This window comes from Sturnira hondurensis, unplaced genomic scaffold (genome assembly GCF_014824575.4).
Source record: "Sturnira hondurensis isolate 20B ecotype Veracruz unplaced genomic scaffold, ASM1482457v3 Scaffold0025370, whole genome shotgun sequence".
NCBI lineage: Eukaryota > Metazoa > Chordata > Mammalia > Chiroptera > Phyllostomidae > Sturnira > Sturnira hondurensis.
Window position 1 is genome coordinate 7,339,539 of NW_028098001.1, and position 27,289 is coordinate 7,366,827.

At 36.2% G+C, this 27,289-nt stretch overlaps 1 protein-coding gene across 5 annotated transcripts in view; it reads right to left on the reverse strand.

Annotated features, from left to right (window-relative positions):
• Positions 1-880: 880 nt before the first annotated feature.
• CFAP206 (cilia and flagella associated protein 206) overlaps positions 881-27,289 on the reverse strand; it is a 30,067-nt gene continuing 3,658 nt past the window's right edge. For 4 of the 5 annotated variants that reach the window (XM_037039443.1, XM_037039442.1, XM_037039441.1 and 1 more), the window contains exons 4-13: positions 25,100-25,190; positions 22,922-23,110; positions 21,998-22,156; positions 20,731-20,939; positions 14,791-14,910; positions 12,615-12,813; positions 10,924-11,064; positions 7,832-8,025; positions 3,514-3,654; positions 881-1,215 (exon numbers count right to left, since the gene is read on the reverse strand). In XM_037039443.1, coding sequence (XP_036895338.1) covers positions 985-1,215; positions 3,514-3,654; positions 7,832-8,025; positions 10,924-11,064; positions 12,615-12,813; positions 14,791-14,910; positions 20,731-20,939; positions 21,998-22,156; positions 22,922-23,110; positions 25,100-25,190 — 1,674 coding nt within the window. In that variant the 3' untranslated portion in view covers positions 881-984. The remainder of the gene's footprint in view (positions 1,216-3,513; positions 3,655-7,831; positions 8,026-10,923; positions 11,065-12,614; positions 12,814-14,790; positions 14,911-20,730; positions 20,940-21,997; positions 22,157-22,921; positions 23,111-25,099; positions 25,191-27,289) is intronic. The other variant, XM_037039444.1, reaches the window with a different exon arrangement.

The following is a 27,289-nucleotide window of genomic DNA, read 5'->3' on the forward strand; positions in this document are numbered from 1 at the left end:
CCCTGTTACAAAGTGTTGCCGACAATTCTGTTTTCTTCAAGGGGCCAGTAACCCCATGTAAAATTTCTGCAATCTGAAAAATATCACGTGGACCTTTGCTCTAATTGTTCGCAATTAGTGAAGTTTTATCACACTGTAGTTCCTGTCCCTTATCCTTGGGGATGAGGATCCAACACCCTCACTGGAAGCTTGAAACTGAGGATAGTACCTAACTTTATATATACTTTGTTTTTCCTTCTGTACATACCTACCTACGATGAAGTTTAATTTATAAATTAGGCACAGTAAAAGATTAGCAACACTAATTAATAATGAAATAATTATAACAGTATGTAATGATAAAAGTCATGTGACTATGGCCTCTCTATTACTGCATCTTACTGAACTGGGTGCACAGTGAAGATGAGAGAGACAAAGGGGTGATCCGCATCGGGGCAGAACAGAACAGGGCAGCATAAGCTTTCATCATGCTACTCGGCATGGTGTGCAATTTAAAACAATACTTTTCTATTTCTAGGGAATTTTCCAATTAATATTTTTGGATCACAGTTGACAGAGAGTCACTGAAACTGTAGAAAGTAAAACAGTGAATAAGGTGGGACAACTGTACATCAATTTAATCTACGTAAACATTAAATAGCTGATGAAGCTAAAACACTGACTACGTAATACATTTTTAATGTTTAACACTAAGTATAATTTTAAAGATAAACTTCTATCCCAAGCATAATCATCTTATTTTAATATCTAGCTGGTATCATGATTTCAGTCTTAATGCTGCCAAACTTCTAATAAAAGATGAACAGACCAAGTTTACTTTTCAATTTTAATAAGATAAAATATACGTCACAGAAAACCATTTTTAGTTTTTTCAAAAAAATTCACACAACCAATGAATGTGCCAGCACCAAACATTAACTAAACTTCACAGATGCAAAAATACTTTGAAATATTTGCCATTGTTCATAATTTGGTGGTCTCTAATTAGGTTTCATCAACAGCTCTAGTTAAGTTCACCTTGACCCCATAGGTGGTTTTACTCTGACCACCGCGGAGACCAGCTATGTAAACCTGAGGCCTGGGCACACCCGTGCTGCCTTCCCTCTTAGACTGCGTGCTCACATGCTTTGAAGAATATATCTGTGAAAAATTTTCTCTTCTCATGTGACTAAGATCAGTCTGTACTGAGTGAGTAACTTTGTGACGCAAATTGGCCTAAATAGAAAGAGAAGACATAGGAATTAACATTTCTCTAAAGAATGAGTAATATAAAATATTATCAGGTACCAGTTAATGCCTGCCTGTTTTTTCTCCATCTACAAAGAAATGAGTTTTGCAACATACCATTTTTTTAATAAAACATTAGAATGTTAGGAAATCTAGAATGTAATAGAAAATGAACTTTGTCAAAAGTAAGAAAATACATTAAATAATGAAAGTGGACCCAAACAAAGAACATGCAGGTTCAAACTTACAGTGAGCTCAATTATTTGTTAATATAATTCCTTCATTACTATACTTTGAGATTCATACAACTTGGATGTTTCCACCATGCCTGGTTTCTACTTTTTAAAGATAAAAATTAAAGATTTCCATTGTCCTGTTTAAATGGGCTTTACCCAAGACTTTTAATATAAAAACCTCTGGTGTTTTCAGGTTATATTTTACATTATTCTACAATTTGCTTACTCCTTTTGTGGATTACTAGTAAACATAAAGTTAAACAGATTACTCAGGCTGAGAAACAAGGAGAAGCCAGTAAAAAGGAGAATACGAGTTACTGAAGTTATGAAGTCCAAGAAAAAAACTCAGAAGGCACTCTGAGTAAAAAAACTCAGTAAGTTAAGGAGAGATGGGTATTAGAGGAAATGGTTCAGAGTTTGAGACACTGCAGGTGATTGAGAACCAAAATTGCTCCCCCTGCAGCTTATTGTCTATTAATATGACTTTACTATTCCATTATCTTCATTAGCATAATTTTACCATCCCAAGAAACTCTTGTCAAAGCAAACAACTAGACTGTTCATTATAGAACATCCTGAAAGATGCGTCAGTTCTTCAGTAGTAAGCCTTAGCGCATAGATTAAGCACTAGGATTCTTTGCATTCCTTGCCTCAGAAGTCACCTTGCTTTTCCCATCAGTGCTTTTTCATGATCTTTATCCAACCCAGTTCAAGGCCCTATCTCATCCCCCAACCTACCCCAACAAAGACCTGCCTTCAGCCAAACTTCAAATTCTCAACAAATTCTGACCTCGCAGTTTCTCTTCTGAGATGCTGCCTAAGCTCTGTGGAGGTGGTGGTTTCCCTCAGGACTTTACACCAATATATGACTCAGCTTTGTATTATCAACAGGTTGTGTTGGCAATATGTGGGGAGCTGGCATTCAACACAATGCAATTCTACAGGATAATTAAGTCTAAGGTGGGAATAAGAATGAAGTGGATATTTAAAAATGAGAAGAGAAGGTTCATCAGTATAAAATTGAGCCCCACTACCAACCAGAGAAAGCCAAGTATGCCCATCAAGCCAATTACATAAGATGCCCAACTGCAGTTTCCTCATGTCAACAATCTCCAATCAGAGAATAACGAAGGCACTATCTTTTTTCCCTATAAAGCTTTCCTACTCTTTTCCCTGCTCTTGAGCCTCTGCCAAAGATGAGTGCTGGTGGCTGGCTCCCTCGCTATAGCAAGCTCTGAATAGCCTGTGTTCTCATTTGGGTCATCTTCATTTATCTCCACACCTGTTTTCAGTTAAAGAGATGCATAAAATATGCTAAGAAAAACCTACAGATATAAAAAGTGTTTGCTGTCTTCATACTACCATCACTCATTGTTTAAAATGATAAGACACTACAACGAAGGCCAGGGGGCAGGGGAGGACTCCACTGAGTCAGATGGGGATGACAGTTTCAAGGACAGGCCTTAATGGTAGGTGCCCACTGTGCCTCAGATGGCTGAGAATTGGGACTAGAGAGCCCATGACTGGAGAGGACACGTTCACAACAAGAGGGAACAATATTTATGATATAACAGAGGTGGAACATTCTGCTCCTCAAAAAAAGTCCAAATAAGAGAAGGGTATACTTGAAATGATTAGAGGAAGTTAAGAGTGCTTTAAATATCAGCACCTCGTAGAATAAGACAATAAATTAAAACTATTATATAGATCAATAGACAGAGAAATTATTGTTCTTGTTCCTGGTTGGTTTGAGAATAGTTTCATGCTCTGTATTTCTACATATGCTTAAAGTTAGAAGAAATCGTTTAATGTAAAGCTAGCAAATAGTAAGTTAATGCTGATTACTTGTGTGTTAGCAAAGAACTCTGTACAATTCACTATTCTATAAAAATAATTTAACTTATTAATGCTATAAGTAACAACATATTAAAATTTCCACTTGAACAAGAATTAAATAGAATGAAATTCTCTATGCCCTGAAAATAAAATAAGATAAAATAAAATAAAATTTCCCAGCCTATAAGTAATTTTAGAAAATATTGTTACAAACCAATTTTATAGCTTTTCTTCTTAATTCCCATTCATTCCACTCATATGATCTCACGATTGTTGGTGGCAGTATGTGTGTATCCGTCTGTGTGCTAGTTTCACTCTTTGTAATTGGTTTTATATGTTTCTTAACACCCTTCATCTGAAGAAATAGAGTAAATAAACATTATTTATAGGTAACTAATAAATTATTCAGCTAAAATTGACAAAAGATTAGGAAAACCATTTTCAGACATTTCCAAACATTTTCAGACACAGTACATATCTTACAAATACCATCACAGGATATAAGCTCATAGTGAGCTATATGAAATTTATTTTCCTGGGCATTATGGCTTTGTACATAGTTTTGTGAATTTGATGTCGGAAGTAGATTTTAGAAGGGGAAAACCTAACGTCACTCATTGCCAAGTCAGATGACCCCTCTCTGACTTTCACAATTGGTAGTAAAATCTTGTTGGAAACGGACAGAAGTTTAAAATAGCCATTAAATATTAGGTATACATCACATTTCTTTAATGTATTGGAACATCTTTAGGATATACCTTAAACTCAAACTAGGCATATGAGGGGAAACTTGAAAAAGCCTAAAATTTATTTATTTAAAAATGTGTATTTATTTTTAATATGTTTAAACTTTAGTCACTTTCAAAATACTTTCCATCTAATTGATGCAATACACCTAAAACAAGGCGTTTTTTTCCACTGCTCAAAACATTTTTTGAACTAGTTGATTTTGATGCCATGTAGTGTTTCTGCTGTTTTTTGTTTCACCTCTTCCAAAACATTTCCCTTTGAGGACTTTTTCATCCAAAGAAACAAAAAAAAAGTTGTTGGGGGCAAGATCAGGTGAATAGAGGGGAAGGGGCATAGGGGTTATGCTGTTTTTCGGTCAAAAACTGCCGAACACTCAGCACAGTGTGGGTAGGTGCGCTCATAAATCAGCCATCATGAAATAAGCAAATGCATTGAAAGAGTCTTCCAAAAAATTCACCAACGCCAAAGGCAGCCTCTCACAAAAACGACCAGCTGGTATGCTGATACAGATGGGTTNTCCAAAGAAACAAAAAAAAAGTTGTTGGGGGCAAGATCAGGTGAATAGGGGGGAAGGGGCATAGGGGTTATGCTGTTTTTCGGTCAAAAACTGCCGAACACTCAGCACAGTGTGGGTAGGTGCGCTCATAAATCAGCCATCATGAAATGAGCAAATGCATTGAAAGAGTCTTCCAAAAAATTCACCAACGCCAAAGGCAGCCTCTCACAAAAACGACCAGCTGGTATGCTGATACAGATGGGTTCCAGGAACACTCACCTGGAGGGAGAAGCCTGTATTACAAGGGGCCTACTCTGCAGAAGATAATTCCAGGGTTTTTTGGGAACTCCCCTTGTACTTAGACAGATTATTATCTAAGAGGTGGTTTTTAATTTTAGTTGGAACATGTTAAGTTTCTGCTGGGACACCCAGAAGTTCACTATTACTATTCAAATACTAAGTACTATTCAGTAATTCCACGCTAAACAAAATGCAGCAATGGTGGATATGAAGTTGCTGGAGGAGTGACAGAATTTAAGGAGCTCAGTCTCAGCACAAAGGAGAGAGAAAAAATTAACTTTTCCCCCAGTCAAGCAACAGATATGAGTGCCTACCACTTAACATAGATATAATTTCTACCTTCAAAATGAACTTATGATACAGAGAGGTAGATAAAAACATACTGAAAAGATAGGTAATGGTATTATACAGTGTAAGTAAATGGCAAGTAAATAATAACCACAGCATTGGAGGGAGATAACTGCTTCCATGGGTATTGAAGGTCACTGAAGAACAGCTGGGAATGACCATTTTGCTGTGTATAATGCACACTCGTTTGCCCAAATTTTTGAGGAAAACATAAGGATGTGCATTATACACGAGTAGTACTAATTGGGTACCTATGTAAATGTTCCTAATTCTTTTATTTATGCTTATGCATTAAAAGTGTAACTGTAGAAAGCAATAACAATATCCATGTGCAAAATGATACTCTAGAATAAAATAATCAGTTTTGTTTCTAAATATAAATAAACAAAAATTGAATTAAAAATTAAAATAGAAAATTTCTTCCTAAAAGTTTGGGCCAAAAACATGGGTGTGCACTATACACAGCAAAATACAGTAAACAGAAAGCAAGGGAAAAAACAAGACCAGAGATATAGGAGAAAATTGTTCCTTAATGTAAAACTATGCATTGTTTACATACAGCACACCTGTCTGCCTATCTGATTCTAACCTTTCATTGTCTTTAGCTATCTTGCAATTCTGTAAGTTATTAAAAAAATGCAGCAAGACCAAATTCTTCTCGTCTGTACACATGCAAATTCATAATTCCTTCAAGGTTTTCTATAGAACCTAACAATGTCTCAAATTTACATGAAAAGTAAAAATTCAAGCATAGTCAAGATTCTTTAGAGAAAAAAATGGGAAAACATTATCAGATATTAAGTCTTATAAAGTTATAGTTAGGTATAGTCACAGGGATTTTTTAAAATCTGAATATTTGAACAGAATAGAGGGCCTAAAAAATAGCCCACACTAAAAAAAATAAGCACAGTAGGGAAAGGAGAGAGTATTGACCATACAATCTGGGAAAATTCATTATTCAAATGGGAAAAAATTAAAATTAGATCTTTACCTCCAACCAGACACAAATATCAAATCCGGTTGATTAAAGATTCTAGTGTGAAAGATAAATTTATATTTAAAACAACAATTTCAGAGACTATTTTATGATGTAAGAATACATGATGATTTTTTAAACAAGACATAAAGAAAAAATGAAAAATTACACATTAAAATGAAACACTTTTGTTTATCAAAAGACACCACAAAGAGAATGAAAAGATATGTCACACACTGAAAGAACACCTACAAAACATATCTAACAAAGAATTAGTATCAAAAATATGTTTTTTTAAAAAAACCACTACCTACAAATACAATAGAAAACTGGGCAAAAGACATAGTAATTTCACAGAAAAAAAATCTGGCAAAAATTATGAATAATCAATGTATAGAAATGGAAATCTGAATAAGTAATAGGTGTAAGAAGAAATGCTGAATTCCACTACCAGAAGAATATATAATAAGACAATATTGATATACCATTTTAAGTTTATCACACTGGCATAAATTCTAAGCCCTAGTAACAGAAGTGTTAGCAAGGTTATGGTTAAGTGACAATCCTCATGTACTGAAGTTAAATCGGTCCAATCATTTTGAGAACAACCTCTCTCAGTTGAGCCAAAAATGGTAGGCCTACCATTTGGCCCTCATACAGAAGGATACTGTGTATGCCAATCTCTTTCCACATCAGGAGGAATATATAATGTTCTGGAGAATTCCTCACCCAAAAGGAGTGTTACAGTAATAGACCGTAGCACTGTGTCAGAGTAAGAGCACCAACGCAGTGCCCAGGGTTTGGCTGCCACAGCGGCCCCCCCACCGCTCCCCATCCACTTTATCCTTAGCTTGTTGCCAGCGTCCTTGCCCAAGTGTTCAGACTACCCTCTGTGCTTCACTGTTACCAGCCCATCCTCCTACCAGTCACTGGTTGGGTCCCTGCCAACCTGGTCAGTTGTACACAAACCCACCTGCTTTCTAGTCAAAATGTTAATGAAAACTTTAAAAAATTATACAATGTATTTCAGGTTTTTATTTTAGTGAGTTTAAAAGAGAGGAATTGAACGAAAGAAGTGACGGAATGATGAAAGGTGAACAATAAAAATGAGAGACAAAGAAGAAGAAAATGAGAAGACTAAACAGCAGAATGTGAGCCCTGTACAGGCGGGGTTTCTTATCTGTTCTGTACACTGCCGGTTCCCCGGTGCCAAGAACAGAGCCTGGTACACAGTAAGTGGCTCAGTGAATGTCTGCTGAATGAATAGTCACCGATCTACAAACACACCATGTGTGCCTTTTCAAACTTGTTATTTAAACATGTTAAATTATTTTACAACTCTGTGTTATCAATATGCTATCTGTGCTGAGTTCCCTCAATTTTAGATAAGAAAATAGTATAGTTTCGATTATCTATCTTAATGTGGTCTTTCTTAGTTAGATTTCTCCAGTCAAATTCATCAGTTTGACTCCTTATCCTGCTTTCACTATTCTTTATGGGTTTTCCTAGTTTCCATCTTCAGATGCGAATACCTTTCAGATGACCTGTAAAGGCCCTCATCTGACTCTCCCTGCACATGGAATGGGGAACAACAAAAATGTAACTTTTAAATTAGCTATATTTTTAAATCTCAAAAATTCTTAAAATATCAACCCCAGTTACCTCAGAACATGGAATGAGGGTTTCAAACTGTTGATGAAGTTCCAGTAGCTGAATTAATTCTGCATTTTTTTTGGCCTTTTCAGTAATTAAATCAATATAATTTTCAGGGTTTTCTGCAAACGAATATGCAGCATCTCTGGTATTGAAAGTGTAATACTTTTCTTTATGTTTCAAAATTCCAATTGCTGGATTTCCTGAAAATTAAGAAAAGGGGTTGAGTGAGCCAAGAATTACTAAGTGACTGTGTGTTTGTAATGCACCCATAGAACCACTGTCTTTATGCCCCATTTTCAACAAACTACTTGGTTTTTATTTTGCTAAAATGTTACAAAAAGCTATTTTAAAGTGTATATTTTGTTAAATTATAGTCTGTGGGAAATTTATATTACATTAATTTTACATGTTTTTATTTTAAAGCATGATTTTATATAAAAATATAAAAGGTGTTTAAATGACTATTATGAGGGGTCAATCATCTGACAGTTTTCTCAAATCTCCTTAAACTAAACCAACTTCTATATAAACATTGTCTTAAAAATAATTACGTAAGAACTACAAAAGTGGAACATCTTTTCCAAAATGTAAGTTTGCATGTTAGAAAGTATTTCCCACCCTGGCTGGTGTGGCTCAGTGGATTGAGTGCCGGCCTGTGAACTAAAGAGTTGCTGGTTCAATTCCCAGTCAGGGCACATGCCTGGGCTGCAGGCCACGTCCCCAGTAGGGGGTGCATGAGTGGCAATCACACAGTGATGATTCTTCCCTCTCTTTCTCCCTCCCTTCCCCTCTTTCTGAAAAATAAATAAATAAAATCTTAAAAAGATAAACTAAGTCATGTTAACTTGCCAATACAGTAGTAAATAAACCAACATTTAAAAAAGGACAGTATTTCCCACTGTGAAAATTTACCACATCAAATATGGATTATTAAATATCTACATAATTTATGGGAGTTACATTGAAAACAGTAATACTGTCTTACATATTTGTTCTTTCATTTATTCAACAAATTTTTATTGCCCTGTTCTTGGCACTGAGGATACAGAAGAAAACAAAGTCCCTGTGCTCACCATGTCAACAAATACACCACGGGCTGGAGAGGTCAGTGCTGCAGAAAGACCACTAAGTAAAGCGGGTTAAACACACAACGAAAGGAAGGTGGTTGAGGCTGACATTTCTACTGGGTCATCAAGGAAGGCTGAATAAAATGAGGGACAATATGTACATCTATCTGGGAGACTGAGCTTTCCAAGGAGAGGAAATAGCAAGCGCAAAGGCCCTGAGGTGAAAATGAGCTTAGCATGTTCAAGAATAACAAGAAGGGCAGAGAGGCCCGGAGTAGCGAGCAAGGGAAAGAGTGGCAGGAAATGAAGTCAGCGAGGTCATCTGAAAAGGACTGTGACTGGTAAGGCACAGTATCATTTTAAGATTGAACTGTTGTGGTCTGTAGTCTCCAACGGAAGGAGGGAGGTACGGCAGAATCCCCCTCAGAAAGTGCAGGATGCTGCCACCCAGACAATAATGTAGTAGGAAGTGATGTAGTAAATAGAAACAAAGTAGCCAGGACTAGCTTACTCAGAGAGGGTTCTAAAACCTAAGCCCCACAAGCCTTCTACTTTTCTCTTTTCCCCCTTAGAATCGTAGTTTGGAAGGGACCAAACAGATCTCCTAGTTGTTCCTTCTTTTCCCAACTTGGAAACCGAGGTGCACAGAAAGCATAAGATTTGCTGAAGGTTACTCAGGTCACCAATGGTACAACGGGGACTAGAAATCAGCCTTCCGAATCCTCGCCCATAGCTTTTCCAACCACATCATGCTACCTCTGCTGTCATCACACACCCAGGTTTCTCTGGGGTTGAGTTTCTCATGACTCAAAGGGAGGAAGGGAGACAGAAAGGAAAGCGAAAGAGAAAAATGGAAGAAAGAGAACCTCTCTCAATGCTCCATTGCTCTACTTCTTCACGGATCTTGACTGTTTTCTCCTCAGTATCAATGACCCTCACATGGGTCTCAGAAAACTATTTTATCAGTTTCCCATGGTAAACCCTTTTGTTAATTCCATTGTGAAAAGTCCAATACCATAAATATGAGTCAATTTGTGTGTTCTCTAGCCTGCATACACACAATCCCCAAAAATATTTGTAATAAAAAAGAATACCCAATTGTGAAATATAACAAAATAAATAAGAGAGAAGAAAAGGAAAGAGGAACTTAATGGCATAAAAGAAATAAGACACAGTCTTGTCAAACTGTTTTCATTCCAGCCCTAGCCAACTCTGGTTATCCCAAATTCACACAGGACTTTTTGGATAATTCATTATTTCATCTCAATTTCTGGTTTACTGTTTGTTTTAGAGAAGCTCTAGTAACAGCAAGAGAAATTATTTCATAAGAAATTGGCCATTTCCTTAGTGGTATCTGTCTTATACAGAAATCCCCATCCATGTTAGTGGAATGTAACCAGAAAGTCACAGAGAATATTTTTAAATATCATATCAGTCAAATTAATGATGTTCCTTCAAGTAATTCCTTTGGGGGATGATATATTTTAGTAATATCAGGTAGCATTTCTTTTTTTTAAGATGTTTATTTTTAGAGAGAGGGAGGAAGGGAGAGAGAAAGAATGGGAGAGAAACATCAATGTGTGGTTGCCTCTCACATGGCCCCCACTGGGGACCTGATCAGCAACCCAGGCAAGTGCCCCGACTGGGAATCGAACCAGTGACCTTTTGGTTTGCAGGACAGCACTCAATCCATGAGCCACACCAACCAGGGCTTATGTAGCATTTCTGCCATCCATCACTAGACGTATGAGTCAGCCCCCATATATGATATTACAGCATCCATATTTTACTGTATACACATTCCATCACTTATCGCTTGAATTATAATTTCTTGTTTACGTCAGTCTACCAGATTATACCTTGAGCATGTCAAAGATGAACACTTTGTCTGGATCATCTTTGTAGCTCCTTTCCTAGTTCACCATCAGATCCAATAAAGTTTTAAAAAGTGAACAAGTCAGTGACAGAGACAGCACTTCATTAAAACAAAAAAATAATGAAGTGGGAGCAATATTATTTCCAATGATATACCTGGAAGGAGAAGACCATCTGCTGTAGCAAATGTATAAGCACAAAATCCCCGATACTGAATCAACAATTTATCAAAATTTGCTGTTGTTTCTGGGAAAAGCCACTCTTGATTTCTGTAATCCACGGGATGTACTCTTTCTTCTAAAATGAAAGAGGAGGACAAGAAGAACTTTATTCAATGGGGAGAGTAAACAACCCAAGGAAATGAGCAGAAGAAACTGGCTGTTACGTGAAAGAAATAGATCAACTTCATTTAAGATGGTGCAGCGTTTTACACTAGGTGGCAAAATACTTTGAATATGATGCTTATATACCAGGACTACTGCTTCTTGAAACAGTTGAGAATATTCTGAACAGACAGAGGCAAGGAAACATCTCTTTGTAACTTAATTTTCACAACAAGGTGTACAATTTTTGTTCTGTACACTTTAAACACACTTCCTGGTGTCAGTTGGCCAACCTATCTACGTTTGGTAAGTAAACTGACTAAATTTTTTCCATGAATGGAAACATGCATTTATACAACACTGATACCCAAGGCTCTCAGCTGTAGCAACCGTACCGCACTGCTGCACCTGGCTCTGTACCAACTGCAGACACTACAAATGGCTGTGCTACAACCAGAAGTAAATATACATACTTTGCAGAAAATAAACCTTCCCTCTTTATTTCCTAGTATGCCTGAAAGACCCGAACAGTTATGACATGTGGCAAGTGTATATCAAATTCTTTCAGAATCACATTGGGTCTCCTAATTCCCTGGAGCAATATCTTGACAGTGTTCTAGGGAACACGAAGTTTTGATGTATGGTGGGGAAAAACACATCTAAATCTAAGTGCAAGTAAACTGTTTTGCCCATATAGTTAGTGTAGTATCTGTGCTGAAGTGACTTAACTTTTCAATTTAATTTAGTAATTGCATAGATATGCTGTTTTAATAAAAATGAAATCAGTAAGAAAAATAACTGGAAGCATGCCTTTGAGTCTCTTTGACTTTATGTGTTCTAACAGTTTAAGAATGAAAACCGTTGCTTTATTTTTATTTTCCCCTTTTACAAAAATAGAATTTGAAAAGAAATGGAGAGTAAACTATCTAATTTCATCTTCTGGACAAACTTTCTTTTTAGGCAACAACTCAAGTGCAGACACTATTTTGGCATTTTTCATGAATTTTAAAGTGTCTTTAAGATAGGAGGGAACAAAAAAATAGAAGTTTATTGATAAGGACAGGTTTTCAAGAATCAATGCATTTCTTAAGGGATCTAAACTAAGCTTAATTAATTTTGAAAAATTAAATTTATAAATTTCAACTTGAATCTGAGGCAAATAGCATTCTACAGAAATGAAATTTTATTAGCAACAAATATAGGATTAATATCCTATAGGATTAATATCCTCTTCTACTACAAATCAATAATAAAAATCACTAATATTATAGTAGGAACACATAAGCACAGAAAATCATTGATAATCAAAACACTAACCATAACATTAGGAATGGTTAACTGAATAGTACAATATCCAATTTACACTTTTTTGTTTTCCAAATTTGCAATAACGAAAATTATCTTGCAAGAAGGGTGTCTAGTACTTTATCAGAAAATATAATATGAAAATTTTAAAACAAAAGAGTGACATTATTCTAGAGGTAATTTTAAGAGGAAGAGGAAATAATGGATGACTTCTTTTACCCATGTGTTCTTTCAATCGACTCATATCAGTTTTTACAGTCACTTCCCCAAGAAGATCTTGTATTACTTTTTCAGGAAAGAGCACTTCATGAGTGCCCAGAAATCGCTCAAGGTTCGTAGTTAAATTAGTGAGGATACCAATCAAAACAGTTTCATCCTGAAGGCTAGTCCACAAGTTGGAAAGTGCAATGAAGATGGGCTGAGTAAGAGAAAAAAATATTTTAAATGTAATAGTTTGATAAAATTATAATCACTGTAGTACTGAAAATAAATTATTTCTTAAGATAGGTAAAAGGCTTATGAAGTTAAACAACAGAACCTAGATAGAAACTGGATCCATAAATCATGAGAAAGTAAACCTGTATTTTATTTCAAAGCATTTTATTTTGATATGATTATTACATAGCTAATTTACTCAAAAAAGCAAACACATTTGATCACTGGCCTATTTCCAAACAGCAGACACCACAAATGACCCTGTGGCTACAAGCACAAATAAAGCTATACTTTAGAGAAAATAAAGCTCTCCTCTTTTTCCTAAAATGCCTGAAAGCAGGAAGATTTATGGATGCTTTGCCTCAAAAGGTCAAAAAGGAAATAACTTCTTTTTTATATAAAAGGCTAAATTTTACTCATTATTAGACTTAATCTGGCTTGATATGATTCAAAACAACTTGGAAAGTCTAGCAATATATCTTGGGGCATGTTCTGTGAGCTCCAAGTTCAAGATTTTAGGTTAGTGAGGTAAAATTTTTGTATTTGTATTAAAGGTCATTGACTTACAAAACAAACAAAAAAAACCTAATCAGGCTTAATACATGAGGTCTGTCCAGAAGGTATCTGGCCATTTAATATGAGAAATAGAGATATTTACTGAAGAAGATACAAGAAACATTGGACATAGGACAATGATGCCTCAGTCCCCTTTGAGGTAGGCACCTTGGGACCTCACACAGTTCTTCCACTAAATATGGGCTACTCCATTGTATTTTCCTGAATCCCACCTATGGTCTGAAATCCTTTCCCTTTCAAAGGTGATTTTAGTTTTGGGAAAAACCAGAGTCGCAGGGCCCCAAATCTGGGCTGTAGAGGGGCTGAGTCACCTGGGTGATTTGATGTTTCACCAAAACTCTGCACGAGAGGTGATGCATGAGTGGATGTGCTGTTGTGATGAAGGTGCCACTCACCAGTGGCCCACAGCAGTGGCCTTCTGAATCATACAAATAATTTCCGTGGAGGAATGTTCAAGCTTAACACAAAATTTGATGCAGATTTGTTGCTGTACTCGCTCAGCCATTTTGAATGCAATGGCCACCCAGTACACACGCTCACTCAGTGGAGTCTACCACCTGGACTGACTAGCACAGTGAAGATGTCATTGCTCACATATGCACATTGCAGTCCACTCTCTTAGTTGCTGGGTTAGATTGATGTTGTGCAAACCATTCTCATTATATTAACAATGGCTGGACATTTTCCAGACAGACCTTGTTATTTTTTACAATCAAATATCAGGAATAATTATGGAAAATTATGGAAAATTACCAAAGCCTCAAAACACTGTATAAGATGCACTTCATGTGCAACTCCTTGGAGCTACCCAATTTGCTCATAAAATGGTACAGATAATCTGAAAAGTCAGCATCAATGCAGGCCTAGTAATCACAGTGATTATTATCTGTCTTTTCAGAAAAGTCACAAGTTGCATCACCTCTTTGCCAAAAGCAGTTAGAAACTAGCTACTGTGAACACATTTTCAAGTGTATTATGGATTATTTTGTTTGCCACCGCCAATATTGATATTATGGTTATTATTACACATGTCTGCATTTTCTTTAGTAGCAAATGCTTACCAAGGGATTCCTGTCATCCAACTTCTACTGTTACTACAAAATAACCATCAAGAACAGGACCGACTTGAATAAAACCAATATTACAGTTTTAGTAATTAAACAGAGTTGGGCAAAAGTGGGCTTACAGTTGTGAGTAAGCAAACGTTTATTAAAAGTCTAAAAAATAGAGTAATATTATTTATTATTACATTGTTTTCCATAGAAACAACTGTAAACCTACATTTGCTCCACCCTTAGTAATTTTAATTACTTCTGATTCATTTTTATAGAACCCAAAGTATATTCACCCTTAAATAAAGTCAAAGTTGACAACAGATACTTACAAAGACTTGTGATGTTGGGACAGCTGTCTTTGTGCTCACAGTCATTTTCAATTGTTCAAGTTGGGCTCCCAACTGCTTTGTCACCATTTCCACTGCTTGAGCACTAGTAATTATTTCTGACTGTGAAGACAACATAACTTGCATTAATATGTTAATAATTTTACTACAAAAATCCCATCTATTTTAAGTCCTACCTGCTCCCTTGAAGGTAAGCTCAGTGAGAGCAGGGACTCTCTTCTCCACGGTCTCCCCAACACCAGGAACTGTGCTGGCATACAGATGGTACTCCAGAAGTGATGGTTGGAAGACACATTTTTAAAAACACAATGGCTATACATTTTCTCAAATGTATACAGGTATTTTTTGATATTCAGGATAAATGCAATTATACTAAATTCCTGAGAAGTGGACCCTATGACACAGCTTTGCATAGCTATTATTTTTCCATTCCTCAATGATAAAATTAATGAGGTAGTCCTCTTAAAACTATTTTGATACTGAAATTTTTGAAAAGTACATTCAAGAATGTAGAAAATCTTAAAAATCTCGGTATTGGAAGAAAAATTATATGCTTCTGACACAACAATAGTAATATCAAAATAAGATGCTGAATGCTGAGTCTTAACATTTATTTTTACTATGTGCTAACACTATATTAATGACTACAAAAAGGGGTAAACACAAATAAGAAAACCAAGGTATAGAAAGGTAGGTAAATTGCTCAAGGATACACAGCTGATAAGAGGTAGAATCACATTTGTACCCCAAACCATCAGAGCCCAGAGCCCAGCTCTTACCCATTATGCTGTACTGCCTAGGATGCGATCAGAAATTATGGGGTATGGGTTTTTCAGTACAGTGTAAAAGACCGACATTTACTTGAAGTGAAAAAAGCACATTTGAGTTTTCAATTATCTACAGCCTAACTATAGGTTTTCTAGACTATTTTAAATAACAAAAAATTACTTCATGAGAAATATCAAATATTACTGTACTTCAACTAATAAAAATTTTTATTCACAAATGTAACAGGCATTCTGTTTTAATTTTACCCATACTGCCCTTTAAGCATCTTCCCTCTTCTCATTTCATTCTCCCACATAACATTATCTGTCCTGTATAATGGGTCTTTCGTCTACCTCACAGAGATCTATCCCCCATTCTATGAGATCTGTTTTAGGAATCAAATATGAAAATGCAGTTCTTAAAGTCTTTATATTTGTGCAACAGCAACAAGAAACAGAAATAAATCTACATGTGTCCTCCAAAGTAAAACTTACATTCAACACATAACACTTATTTTTTTAATTCTTATTAAATATGTTTATTGACTTTAGGGAGAGAGAAAAAAACATTGATGTGAGAGAGAAACATCAAGTGGTTGCCTCCGACAGGGGAGTGAACCTGAAACCTTCTGGCGCATGGACGATGCCCCCACCGACCCACACCGGCCAGGAAACATGACGCTTCTTCAAACCTACAATTACAGAGATTCTAGATCTTCTTCCCCATGTATGTTTTTAGGGTCCACTCACAGAGGAGGTACACAGAACTTCTTGATTTTTTCTGTCAATGCCTTAGAATAGTCACTTTGTTTACATTTTACCAAAAAAGAATTTGTTCACAACCATGATGAGGTTTTAGTTGTAAAGTTATTCATCACAAGTAAATGGAAAGGTATTCTGTGCTTATGGATTAGAAGAATTAATATTGTTAAAATGCCCATACTTCCCAAAGCCATGTACAGATTTAATGCAATTGCTATCAAAATTCCAATGGCATTTTTCCTAAATGTAGAAGAAACAATCCCAAAGCTTGTATGAAACCACAAAAGACCCCAAACAGACAAAACCAACTTGAAAAAGAACACAGGTGGAAGCATCACAAGTCCTGCTTTCAAACTTTATTACAGAGCTATAGTGATCAAAACAGCATGGTATTGTAATAAAAAACAGACATATAGATCAATGAATCAGAATAGGAAGCCCCAAAATAAATCATGTATATGTGGTCAATTAATTTACAACATAGGAGATAAGAATATACAATGAAGAAAGGATAGTGTGTTGGGAGAACTGGACAGATACATGCAAAAGAATGAAAATGTGCCACTCTCTTATACCATTCACAAAAAACAACTCAAAATGGTTTAAAGACTTGAGTGTAAACCCAAAACCATAAAACTTCTAGAGGAAAACATAAGTAGTAAGCTTCTAAACATCAATCTTGATGGTAATTTTTTGGCTTTGACACCAAAAGCAAAGGCAACAAAAGTAAAAAATTAACAAGTGGGACTATATCAAACTAAAAAGGTTCTGCTCAGTAAAGACAATCATCAGCAAAATGAAAATGCAACCTACTGAAGGGAGTAATTTGTAAGTCATGTATCTCATAAGGGATTAATACCCTAAATACACAATAAACTTATACATTTCAACAGCAAAAAACCATCTAATTTAAAAAATTGACAAAGAATCTGAAAAGACATTTTCCAAAAGAAGACATGCAGATGACCAACTGCTCCATATCACAAATCAGGGAAATGCAAACCAACACCATAGAGAGCTATTATCTCCCACCTTTTAGAATGTCTATTAGCAAAATGACAAGAGATCAGTGACGGCAAGAATGTGGAGAAAATATGCACTGTTGGAGCAGATGTAAATTGGTGCAGCCACTGTGGAAAACAGTATGAAGTTTACTCAAAAAATTAAAAAAGGGAATTGTCATATGACCCAGTGATCCCATATCTGGGATCAGTACATATCCAAAGAAATGCAAAACACTAATTCCAAAGAATACATGCACCCTTATGTTCACTGCAGCATTATTTCCAATAGCCAAGATAAGGAAGTAACCCAAGTACCCATTAATAGACTAAACAAGTGAAAGCCAAGATAAGGAACAACCCAAGTACCCATCAATAAACAAGTGAATAAAAAAACTAGTGGTACATATATACCATAGAATATTACTTAGCTATAATAAGGAATGGAATCTTACCATTTGTGGCAGCATGGGTAGACCTAGAGGGTATTACTTTAAGTGAAATAAATCAGACAGAGGAAGATAAATACCATGTGATTTTACTTTTTTATGGAATCTAAAGAGCAAAATTAAAAAAAGTAGAAACAAACTCATAAAAACAGAGATCATACTGATGGTTGCCAGAGGAAGGGAGTTTGGGGGGCTAAGTAAAAAAGATGAATAGATTAAGAAGTACAAACTGGTAGTCACAAAATAGTCATGCAGATGTAAAGTACAGCACAAGGAATATAGTCAATAATATTGTAGTAATTACATATGGTGCTAGGTGGGCACTTGAAATATTCAGGCAACCACTTTGTCAAGTATATGATTGTCTAACAATTATGCTGTATACCTGAAATTAGTACAAAGTAATGTGGAATGTAAACTGTAATTGAAAAATACACAAATAAATACTGATTAGGCAGCAAAGAGAATGAGAAGAGAACTCATCCCCAACCTTGACTGATGTTAGTACAAAATGGTCATGGCAAGTGCTAAGATCAGAAAATTAACTTTCTCAATAACATGAGCAGCAAAGAGCTTGGGAATGATATGCTGTCTAGAAAAATAAGAGTTCTCCATCTTGTGCCCTTATCAAAATGAAATCAGAGCCGTTCTGCTAAAACCCTAACAATGATGACGACGGTAATAATAAACATCCTCAGTGGCAGTGCCTCCATCATCATCAACTTACTGAACTCTTGCTATGTGTCAGGTACTGTTACACCTTATTGACGTAGTGGAGACTGTCACTAACCCCATCTTGCAAATGTGGAAGCTAAGGCACAGGGAAGTTAAACAACTTTCTCAAGGACACAGATTCAGAAAGTGGGAAAGTCAGGGTTGGAACCTATGTAGTCTGGTTGCAGAGCCTATAACTCATCGCTTGCACACTCTACCCGACTGCCCCTTCAGCACTGAGAGTGAGAACTCAAGACCGTATGTTAGTTGGTCGAAGATGATTCACGACTGAGAGCTGTGATAAGACACTATATAATGAACAACATTCTCTATAACATTCCTACAGCGTGTGAGAGAGTTTCCCAAGATTCATTCTTACGATATCTCTTCCAAATGCATAAGACAAAAGTAAATGTGAAGTCTACTACTGTGGACCTCTAGGCACTTCAAGATGAACTGATTGTAAAATCCTTTCCATATATGATTATCACATAAGGTTGACAGCCACAAGTCAATGTTAGGGAATATCTACCCTAAAGAATGATTTGGTCTTGAATAGCTGATTTAGAATCCTCCATTCTGAAGGCACTTAGAGAGTGTATCAGTTATAAGGACCACTCCTGGGTTAGGGCAATAAAATCATATCACCTGGATGTTTATCTTCCTATTCTCTACAGTGTGGTAAAGAAAGAAGACAGATCGAGTGCACCCAAAAGAAGAATCAAGTTATTAACAGACCAGTTAAAAAGAAGAAAGGATCAGAGCACATCACGTTCTTCCCTCGACCCATTCATGCTCACTCAAACAAGAGCAGCTCCCTGACCCCGCGTCTCATGGTGACTGGAAAACAGAGGCTTTATAAAGGTAAACAGGGATGGGGGGGGGTATGTTAATTGACTCAATGCAGGGAATACAACGGAGATGTAGATATTTGGCCAAAAAGTCCATTTAGTTTTTTCTGTAAAATGAAAGGCACAGTTTTCATTTTCACTATTAACTTTATTGATTTAGATAGTTTGAGTATGACAGCTAACACCTGTTATTTGTTCCCAGACATCTTCCAACACACATGACAGTCCCACAGCAAAGAATTACTTTGGCAAAAATGTCAATAGTACTAAGAAACCTCACAAACCACTTTTTACATGTTTAATCAACCACAGCATCTTCTTATGGACAAATCTTTTTTTGCATTTTAGTTGTGTTTTTACCTCTCTTGAAATCATAAAGCATAAAAGGTCAAAAATGTTGCATATCTTCTTCCATCTTCGATATTAAAATGGCTACACAAAAATTCACCAATTTTGATAAGTTTTTTTGAATGCATGCTGATGTGACAGCTGTCACAATACAATCTAACAAAACTGTTTTGAATGAAGTTAAAGACAGCTAAGCACTACTAGATCCACTGTATGGGAAAAATGAAAACTTTTTAGCCAACCCAGTATCATCACATTGTACAGTTTAAGTATCCTGCAACTTTGTCGATAAGCCTCTATAAAGCTAAAACAAAAACAAGTAAAAACAGTGATTGGTGGGAACGCAGCTTGCCGTCATGACATTGTTAATAAACTGTGCTCCCAGGAACTCTAGGGTGCCATGAGGCTGTTCCGTGGTGAAAAGTTCTCCCCTTCCTTCATCTAAATACCTGTTTTACATGTTTAGGATCCTGAGTAGGTTTCTGTCTGAAAGAAAGTGTTCTCCTACTTTTAAAAAGTTCAAAATCACCACTATACTATGTTTTCCAGTACTTTAGGGATATTGTTTGGCTTGTTCATTAGATCTAGAAAAACATCAGAAATAAAAGATTTTTTTCTACCAATTTTTACAATAAGAACAAATAATTACATAAAAATTATTTGTGTGCCAACTACCTGCCAAACAATATATTAGACACTTAGTCTGAGTGCAAATACCATAGTATGACTCATACTCACACACATACACATACACACACACACACTACAGCATGCTAACAATCATACTATGGAGTACCAAACAGAATCAATAACTATAAAATCAACTCCTAGCAATATATTTTCATTAAAGGCAAAATCCAGTTGCCCCATTTCTATTTTAGTTCCTGGGTCTTCAGATGAAATATAAACTGAGCAGTTATTAAGGTTACCTCCTTTTTCAACAACCTGGTTCTATCTTTTGTTTCAGCCCCATAATATCTACAGCAGTCGCATTCTATGGAAAAGGCCAGATCTCATGACACGACCTTACCAAAATGATCTGAAGGAAGATCTCATACTGTCGCACATTATAGAGTGCTTCTTTTAACATATATGGCTGCAGTTCGGCACTCATGAGTGGGTTCTTTGTTACTTTCTCAAGGATGGCCGTGTAGCGGTACGCCTGTTCTTGGGCAGTCTGAAGTTGGGAGTCAATATGCTGAGTGGTGGCTGGGATTGCTTCATGTAGAATAGCTGGCACTGTTTTAAAGGTATATTAAGAGAGACAAGAAGAAGTCTAAAGAGAATTAAGAAAGGGCCTAAAAATGGTTATATTTTGAGTATTAAGTTGAGTTAGTTCTCATGTCAACAAAATTAATAATGATGAGGCATGTATCTCATGGTTCTCACATCATGGAAAAAAGTACCCGCCCACACAGACACAAGAAAAAACTTGTCTAAATGAAATATATTGTCAGAACAAGAACCAAAGCTAGAGAAGATCAGCTGTTCCCATAGAAGAGCCTGAAGAACTGATAGGCTTTGGGATTCTTCACTATTGACCATGTGCCTCCAGAAAAGTCACTGTATCTTTCCTCCTGTATATCTTCTTTTTCGTTTGTAAAAAAGAAGAAGAAAAAGCATGCAACTTAAGAAACTTGTTGGGATACTGAAACGTAACAGAATAATCTAGCAAAATAGAGAACTTTATGAGGAATGGGAGTTGGGGTTTTTAGAACAGATTTAAAATGCAAAAATTTACCCCATTGTATGAGTGATCTGCTGAAAGATTATAACCCCTTACCAGTGGGCCTGTATGTGCACCAAACTCCTAAGGCAGTTATTTCCACTGGCAGGTCCTTCATCAAGTATTTCCTGAGTACCTTCAGACTTATAGATAATAAATCCATATTACCACCTAGTAAATACTCCTGGATTTAAACATTTGAAGACATGTTTAAATGTCTGGACCTTTTCATTCCATTAACTGCATCAACAACTGTTTTATTTTCAGGGTGATTTCTATTTTTAAATCACTGAGTTTTACTCCCTTTTCTTTTCTCGACTTGGAGTAAAGTACACAAAGCCCAATGAATGAGGGAGGCTGGTTTCTGGACTTGTCCCCTCACTCCTTTCACTGATTCACTTTCTTATACTAGCTAAAAATTACTACACATTGTGAAAAGCAGTTGTAACTAAGACACAATCAAATCTGAAATCGAAGAACAGTAGTGGTGTACTGGGTATTACTTTCCTCACCATGCAAATTACATCCTAAACCTGCATAACCTATAGAATGAACGTAAGGATAGACCTACAGTACTCAATGCCTTCTCCTCCCTTTCCAGTGTCTCGGTTAAATAAGCGAATTCCAGTAACGATCATGGAGAGTTCTTTCAGCTGGCATTCTTTCTCCTTCTTAGAAAGAGTTAGGAATGTCCCAAGTTCAGCCTGAGGAAAAACACTCTGTAGGGCAGCTAAAACAAACCACAAAACAGACAACAAGAGTATGAAATAAAAATACCAGAACTTAAATCACAAGTTCCTTTCAGCAGAAAGTTAAAACGCCTGTCTTTATAGAATGACTTATATGATTCTTTAATTTTCTGGTACCTGATTACAGAATACACAGCAAAACTGATCATGTATTAAAGCTGAGCTACTGAATTACTGCCATTGCCTCATGTCTGTTTTTAATAACTAAGCATCCATCAGTAACTTTTGGCAATGAGCTTTCTAATCAGAGCTATGAGTAGAAAAATTGATGCTTTAAAATAATTGTGAAAGAAGGCCATAGGGAGGTTAGTGATCTTGCCTATTCTTTGCCTTAACGTGAGCAAGTGGACTAGCATTCCCCGGGAATAAAACAATGTCCTTTTCTGGCATTCACTTGAGGTGACAGACTTAACTCTTTACCTTACTGTAAAATCTCACTTTCCTGTGGCCCCCATTTAACCAATCAGCCTGGTATCCTGAACACACTGCCAGTGTTTCTCTAATGAAGACAAGTGGGTCCCTGGATATGTACAGCTCTAAGACACTGATAATAGTCCATTTCCAGAGGTGCTCCTTGAGTTTTAGAGTTGTTACACAGTGTAAAAGGAGTCTGGGTAAGTTTTAACTTCCAATTTTGATTAACTTGGTTTTCAGATACAAAGGAATCTTCAACACTTGTAATCTAACAGACTTTATAAGCTATATGTTCATATATTTTCACTTACAGAATGGAAATGTTTTTTTACCTGTTGCCTCTCTGACGATCTTGATATCCGTGGGGGATCCGACCCCCGAGCGCAGTAACACGTAGCTGACAATCTTTCGGTAGAGGCTTTCCAGCTCATCCCGAGCACAAGCTCTGTTGTCTGTAATTTCTCTGGTAACAAGGCCTAATTTAGACTCCACAATCCGGTGATGTTCTTCAAGAAATTCGTCTAAAATTGGCAAAGGACAATGTTATATGTTTGATACTTAAAATTCTCCTCACATAAAGAAAGCAGGACCAGTAAAAAAAAAAAAAAAAACCAATGGCTGGGGTATAACAAATCTACTACTGCATGAAAACAAGTATTTTCATAAAATGTCATAATAAACAGTGTCCAGCAGTCAACCTCAAGAAAAAAAATCTAGTGGGAAAGATTTATTACAGCAATTTAAATGGCATGCTTGTCAAAACACATGAGACTTTAAATAGACAATCCAAACAGTAATATCAGAAAGCTAAAACCTCCCAAGTAAGCAGCAAGTACACAAGACAATTTATATGAGGTTGGCCAGAAAGTTAGTGTGGCTTTTTCCATAAAATGAAAGACACAATTTTCATTTTCACCAACAACTTTATCCATTGGGACATTTTGAGAATGTTGGCTATCTCCTGCATGGTAGAATGCTGATTGATCTCAATGTGTCAATAAAATCACTATCAACTTCAACTGGTCTACTCAACCTTGAGCACTGTCCAGTGAGAAATCTCCAGCACAAAACTTCACAAACCAGCTTTTGACATGTTCAATCAGTCACAGCACCTTCCCCACACACTGCACAAATCTTTTTTTGCATTTCAGTTGCATTTTTACCTTTCTTAAAATAATAAAGCATAATATGCTGAAAATGTTGCATATTTTATTCCATCTTCAATGTTAAAATGGTTGCACAAAAACTCACCCACTTTGATAAGTTTTTTAAAATGCATACTGATATGACAGCTGTCACAGTACAGTCTAACAAAATTGCTTGTTTTGAATGAAGTTAAAGACAACTAAATGCTACTAGAGCCATCTTACAGAAAAATCCAAACAGACTTTTTGGCTAACCCAATACTAAATATGTATATCATAATATAAACATATATGGTGTAAATACATGTACAACATAGGTATGCTTTATGAAAGCATGTATAGTATACACATATACATAGTGTGAATATTTCTGGTCAAGTATATGTATTTGTATTTTAGTTCTAGACACATTTTCTCAGAACAGCATTATTGATAATACGATGTTGCATCAAGAACAGTTCCCCTCTCCCTTTTCCCGTGTCACGGCGAGGACTATACTTAGTCATGGCAGCCACAATTCGCCAGCAGCACATTCCTTGAAACTAACTCAACAAAACACCTCATCATACTATTATAATATTTAATACATGAATGATACACAGTTCATACTTATCTTTTTACCAAAACAAAATTTTTGCAATTAAAAAATCTAAATGATAATGCCAATTCCACAATTATTTATTGCTTAAAATTATCCTTATTTTTAAGGAAACGAGCAAGATAAATGAAGCATATGTAAGCATATGTTTACATATGTAAGCATAAATGAAAGTTCAATACAGAGGAAAAAAAGACAATGGAAGTTAACAAATGGCTAATAATAATTGTATTACTACAGTAGGGCAGAGGCCATGTAGTCTATAAACAAATTTATTTTCCTTTTTCTCTTGTTTCCAGTTTGTGCAGTAGCATTAAACAATTTACATAAGAAAGTATGTTCTAAATTTAAATTTACTATCATTCATTTCATTTTTGTGTTAGTTATATACTTTAGGTAAGCATTATGAAATTATAATATAAACCAGAAACAAAAAAGTCAACAAATTAAAAACTTTAACTTCGATGGACTGGTTGTTTCAATTTCCAATTATTATGTATTAGAGGTACTACAGTCAAAATACAAGAAACTTGGAAACATAGTTATTATGGGCAAAATAATTAGACTTTATTTTTAATGCTCAGAAAGGCCATTGGTGTTTTTCTCCTTTAGCATTTCCAACATTATCATATTTTTCAAAATTGGAAAAAACATCAAAAGTTAGACCAAAAAATTAAACCAAAATTGTCAACCAAATGAAGCCCTTATTAGCTTAAATACAATATGAACTTTTTTAAAGTATATCAAAATTGGTGGATACATGTTACCTCGATTTGTGTAATTCATATCAAAGTAGACTTGCATCTTAATGGTGTCCAGGGATGGATTCTTACTCTCCAATAGCCGACTCACACAAAGCTAGAAAAGAATACCCCATGAACATTTCTCATTACAGTTTCTATAATGATCTGAAGTATTTTCTAAAGCTATTTTTTAGAATAAGGGAAACATCACAGTAATAGAGTCTATATTTATCTACCAATAAGCCTTACTATTTTTTTATTTTTGAGGACTTCATGCTTTATAATTCACCCAACCAACAATAGTTATTAAGTTATTTCCCCAGACTTAACCAGTATCACCATACCCAGGTGGCGTAATAGTTGAGTTGAAGGCAAGAAATTTGACATTTACTAGATTGGTGTGGCTGAGGGGACTGAGTGCCAGCCTGCAAACCAAAGGGTTGCTGGGTTGATTCCCAGTCAGGACACATGCCTGGGTTGTGGGCCAGGTTTCCAGTATGAGGTGTGCAAGAGGCAACCACACATTGTTTCTCTCCCTCTCTTTCTCCCTCCCTGCCCCCTGTCTAAAAAAAATAAATAAATAAAATCTTTTTTAAAAAATAAATTTGACATTTTGGTTAGTCTATACAGTCTGAATGTGGCTAAATGTTCCATGAAGTTTATGGCTCTGTCTAAGCTTTTATAGACTTTCTCACTCCTACTTACCTGAGCCTTAAACAACACTCTTTGCTGATGCTGGAGGTCATGTATGTGCGTTTTATGAAAAGCTGCTGCAGCTACCCTCCTCTGCTTACAAAATTTCTTTGGCTTTGCCTTCTATTTCAAAATTTCNACCACACATTGTTTCTCTCCCTCTCTTTCTCCCTCCCTGCCCCCTGTCTAAAAAAAATAAATAAATAAAATCTTTTTTAAAAAATAAATTTGACATTTTGGTTAGTCTATACAGTCTGAATGTGGCTAAATGTTCCATGAAGTTTATGGCTCCGTCTAAGCTTTTATAGACTTTCTCACTCCTACTTACCTGAGCCTTAAACAACACTCTTTGCTGATGCTGGAGGTCATGTGCGTTTTATGAAAAGCTGCTGCAGCTACCCTCCTCTGCTCACAAAATTTCTTTGGCTTTGCCTTCTATTTCAAAATTTCCTCCTCTGGTCTGTGTTCTCCTATTTCTCCACCCCCCCCGCCCCGCCCTTCTCTGCTTTTCCCCTTTATATTGGATGATAACACTGGATTTTTCTTTTCCTTGTCTTTATACCTGCAGTTGACAGGCGCATCAGGAGCCTCACCCTCACCCCGCCTCCCAGCACCAGCCCTGCCTTCCTGGGCACAGGGAGGAGAGAACGTAAGAGAGAGGACAGGACACTTCGTCTTCCTGAAACCTGTGCCCCTGGATCCCTCCAAGTGGAGAAGAAGGACCGCTCTAAACACGGAATTTACAAAGACTACCTCAACCGGGCAATTTTTTTTGCAATATATTTTTTTAATTAAAAGGTTTTTTGCCCTGGTTGGCATGGTTCAGTTGGTTGGAGCATTGTCCCACAAACCAAAAGGTTGCCAATTTGATCCCAGGTCAGGGCACACATCTAGGTTGCTGGTTCTACCCCTGGTTCAGTCCCCCATCAGGGAGCATATGGGAGGCAACCAATTGATGTCTCTCTCTTTCCTTCCTCTTTAAAAACAATGAAAAAATGTCCTCAGGTGAGGATAATAAATAAAAAAATAATTAAAATGCTTTTCAATTATAGTTTACATTCAACATTATCCAAGTAATTTTTAATTGAGAAAAATACAAACTTGGTCATTTAAATTATGATATACATTAATAGTTAATATACCTGTCATATTTAAAGTATATTGAGCTTGATTCTTTCCAACTTAGTTGAATTACAGGAAAAAATTAAAACTCTTCTTTTTAATCCTCATCCAAGGATATGTTCACCAATTTTTTTTAGAGAGAGAGAGAGAAACATCGATGCCAAAGAAAAGCACTCAAGGGTTCACACCCCACCCCAGGGCCAAACCCATACCCTAGGTATGTGCCCTGACCAGGAATGAACAGGCAGCCCTTTGGTGCACAGGACGATGCTCCAACCAACTGAACCACCTTGCCAGGGCAAATAACTCTTCTTGAGCCACGAGGAGAAGAAAAATATTTTCTGCCCCTCCTTGATTCTTCTTCATGGCTTTCCAATAAAATTTCTGATTGACCACCAG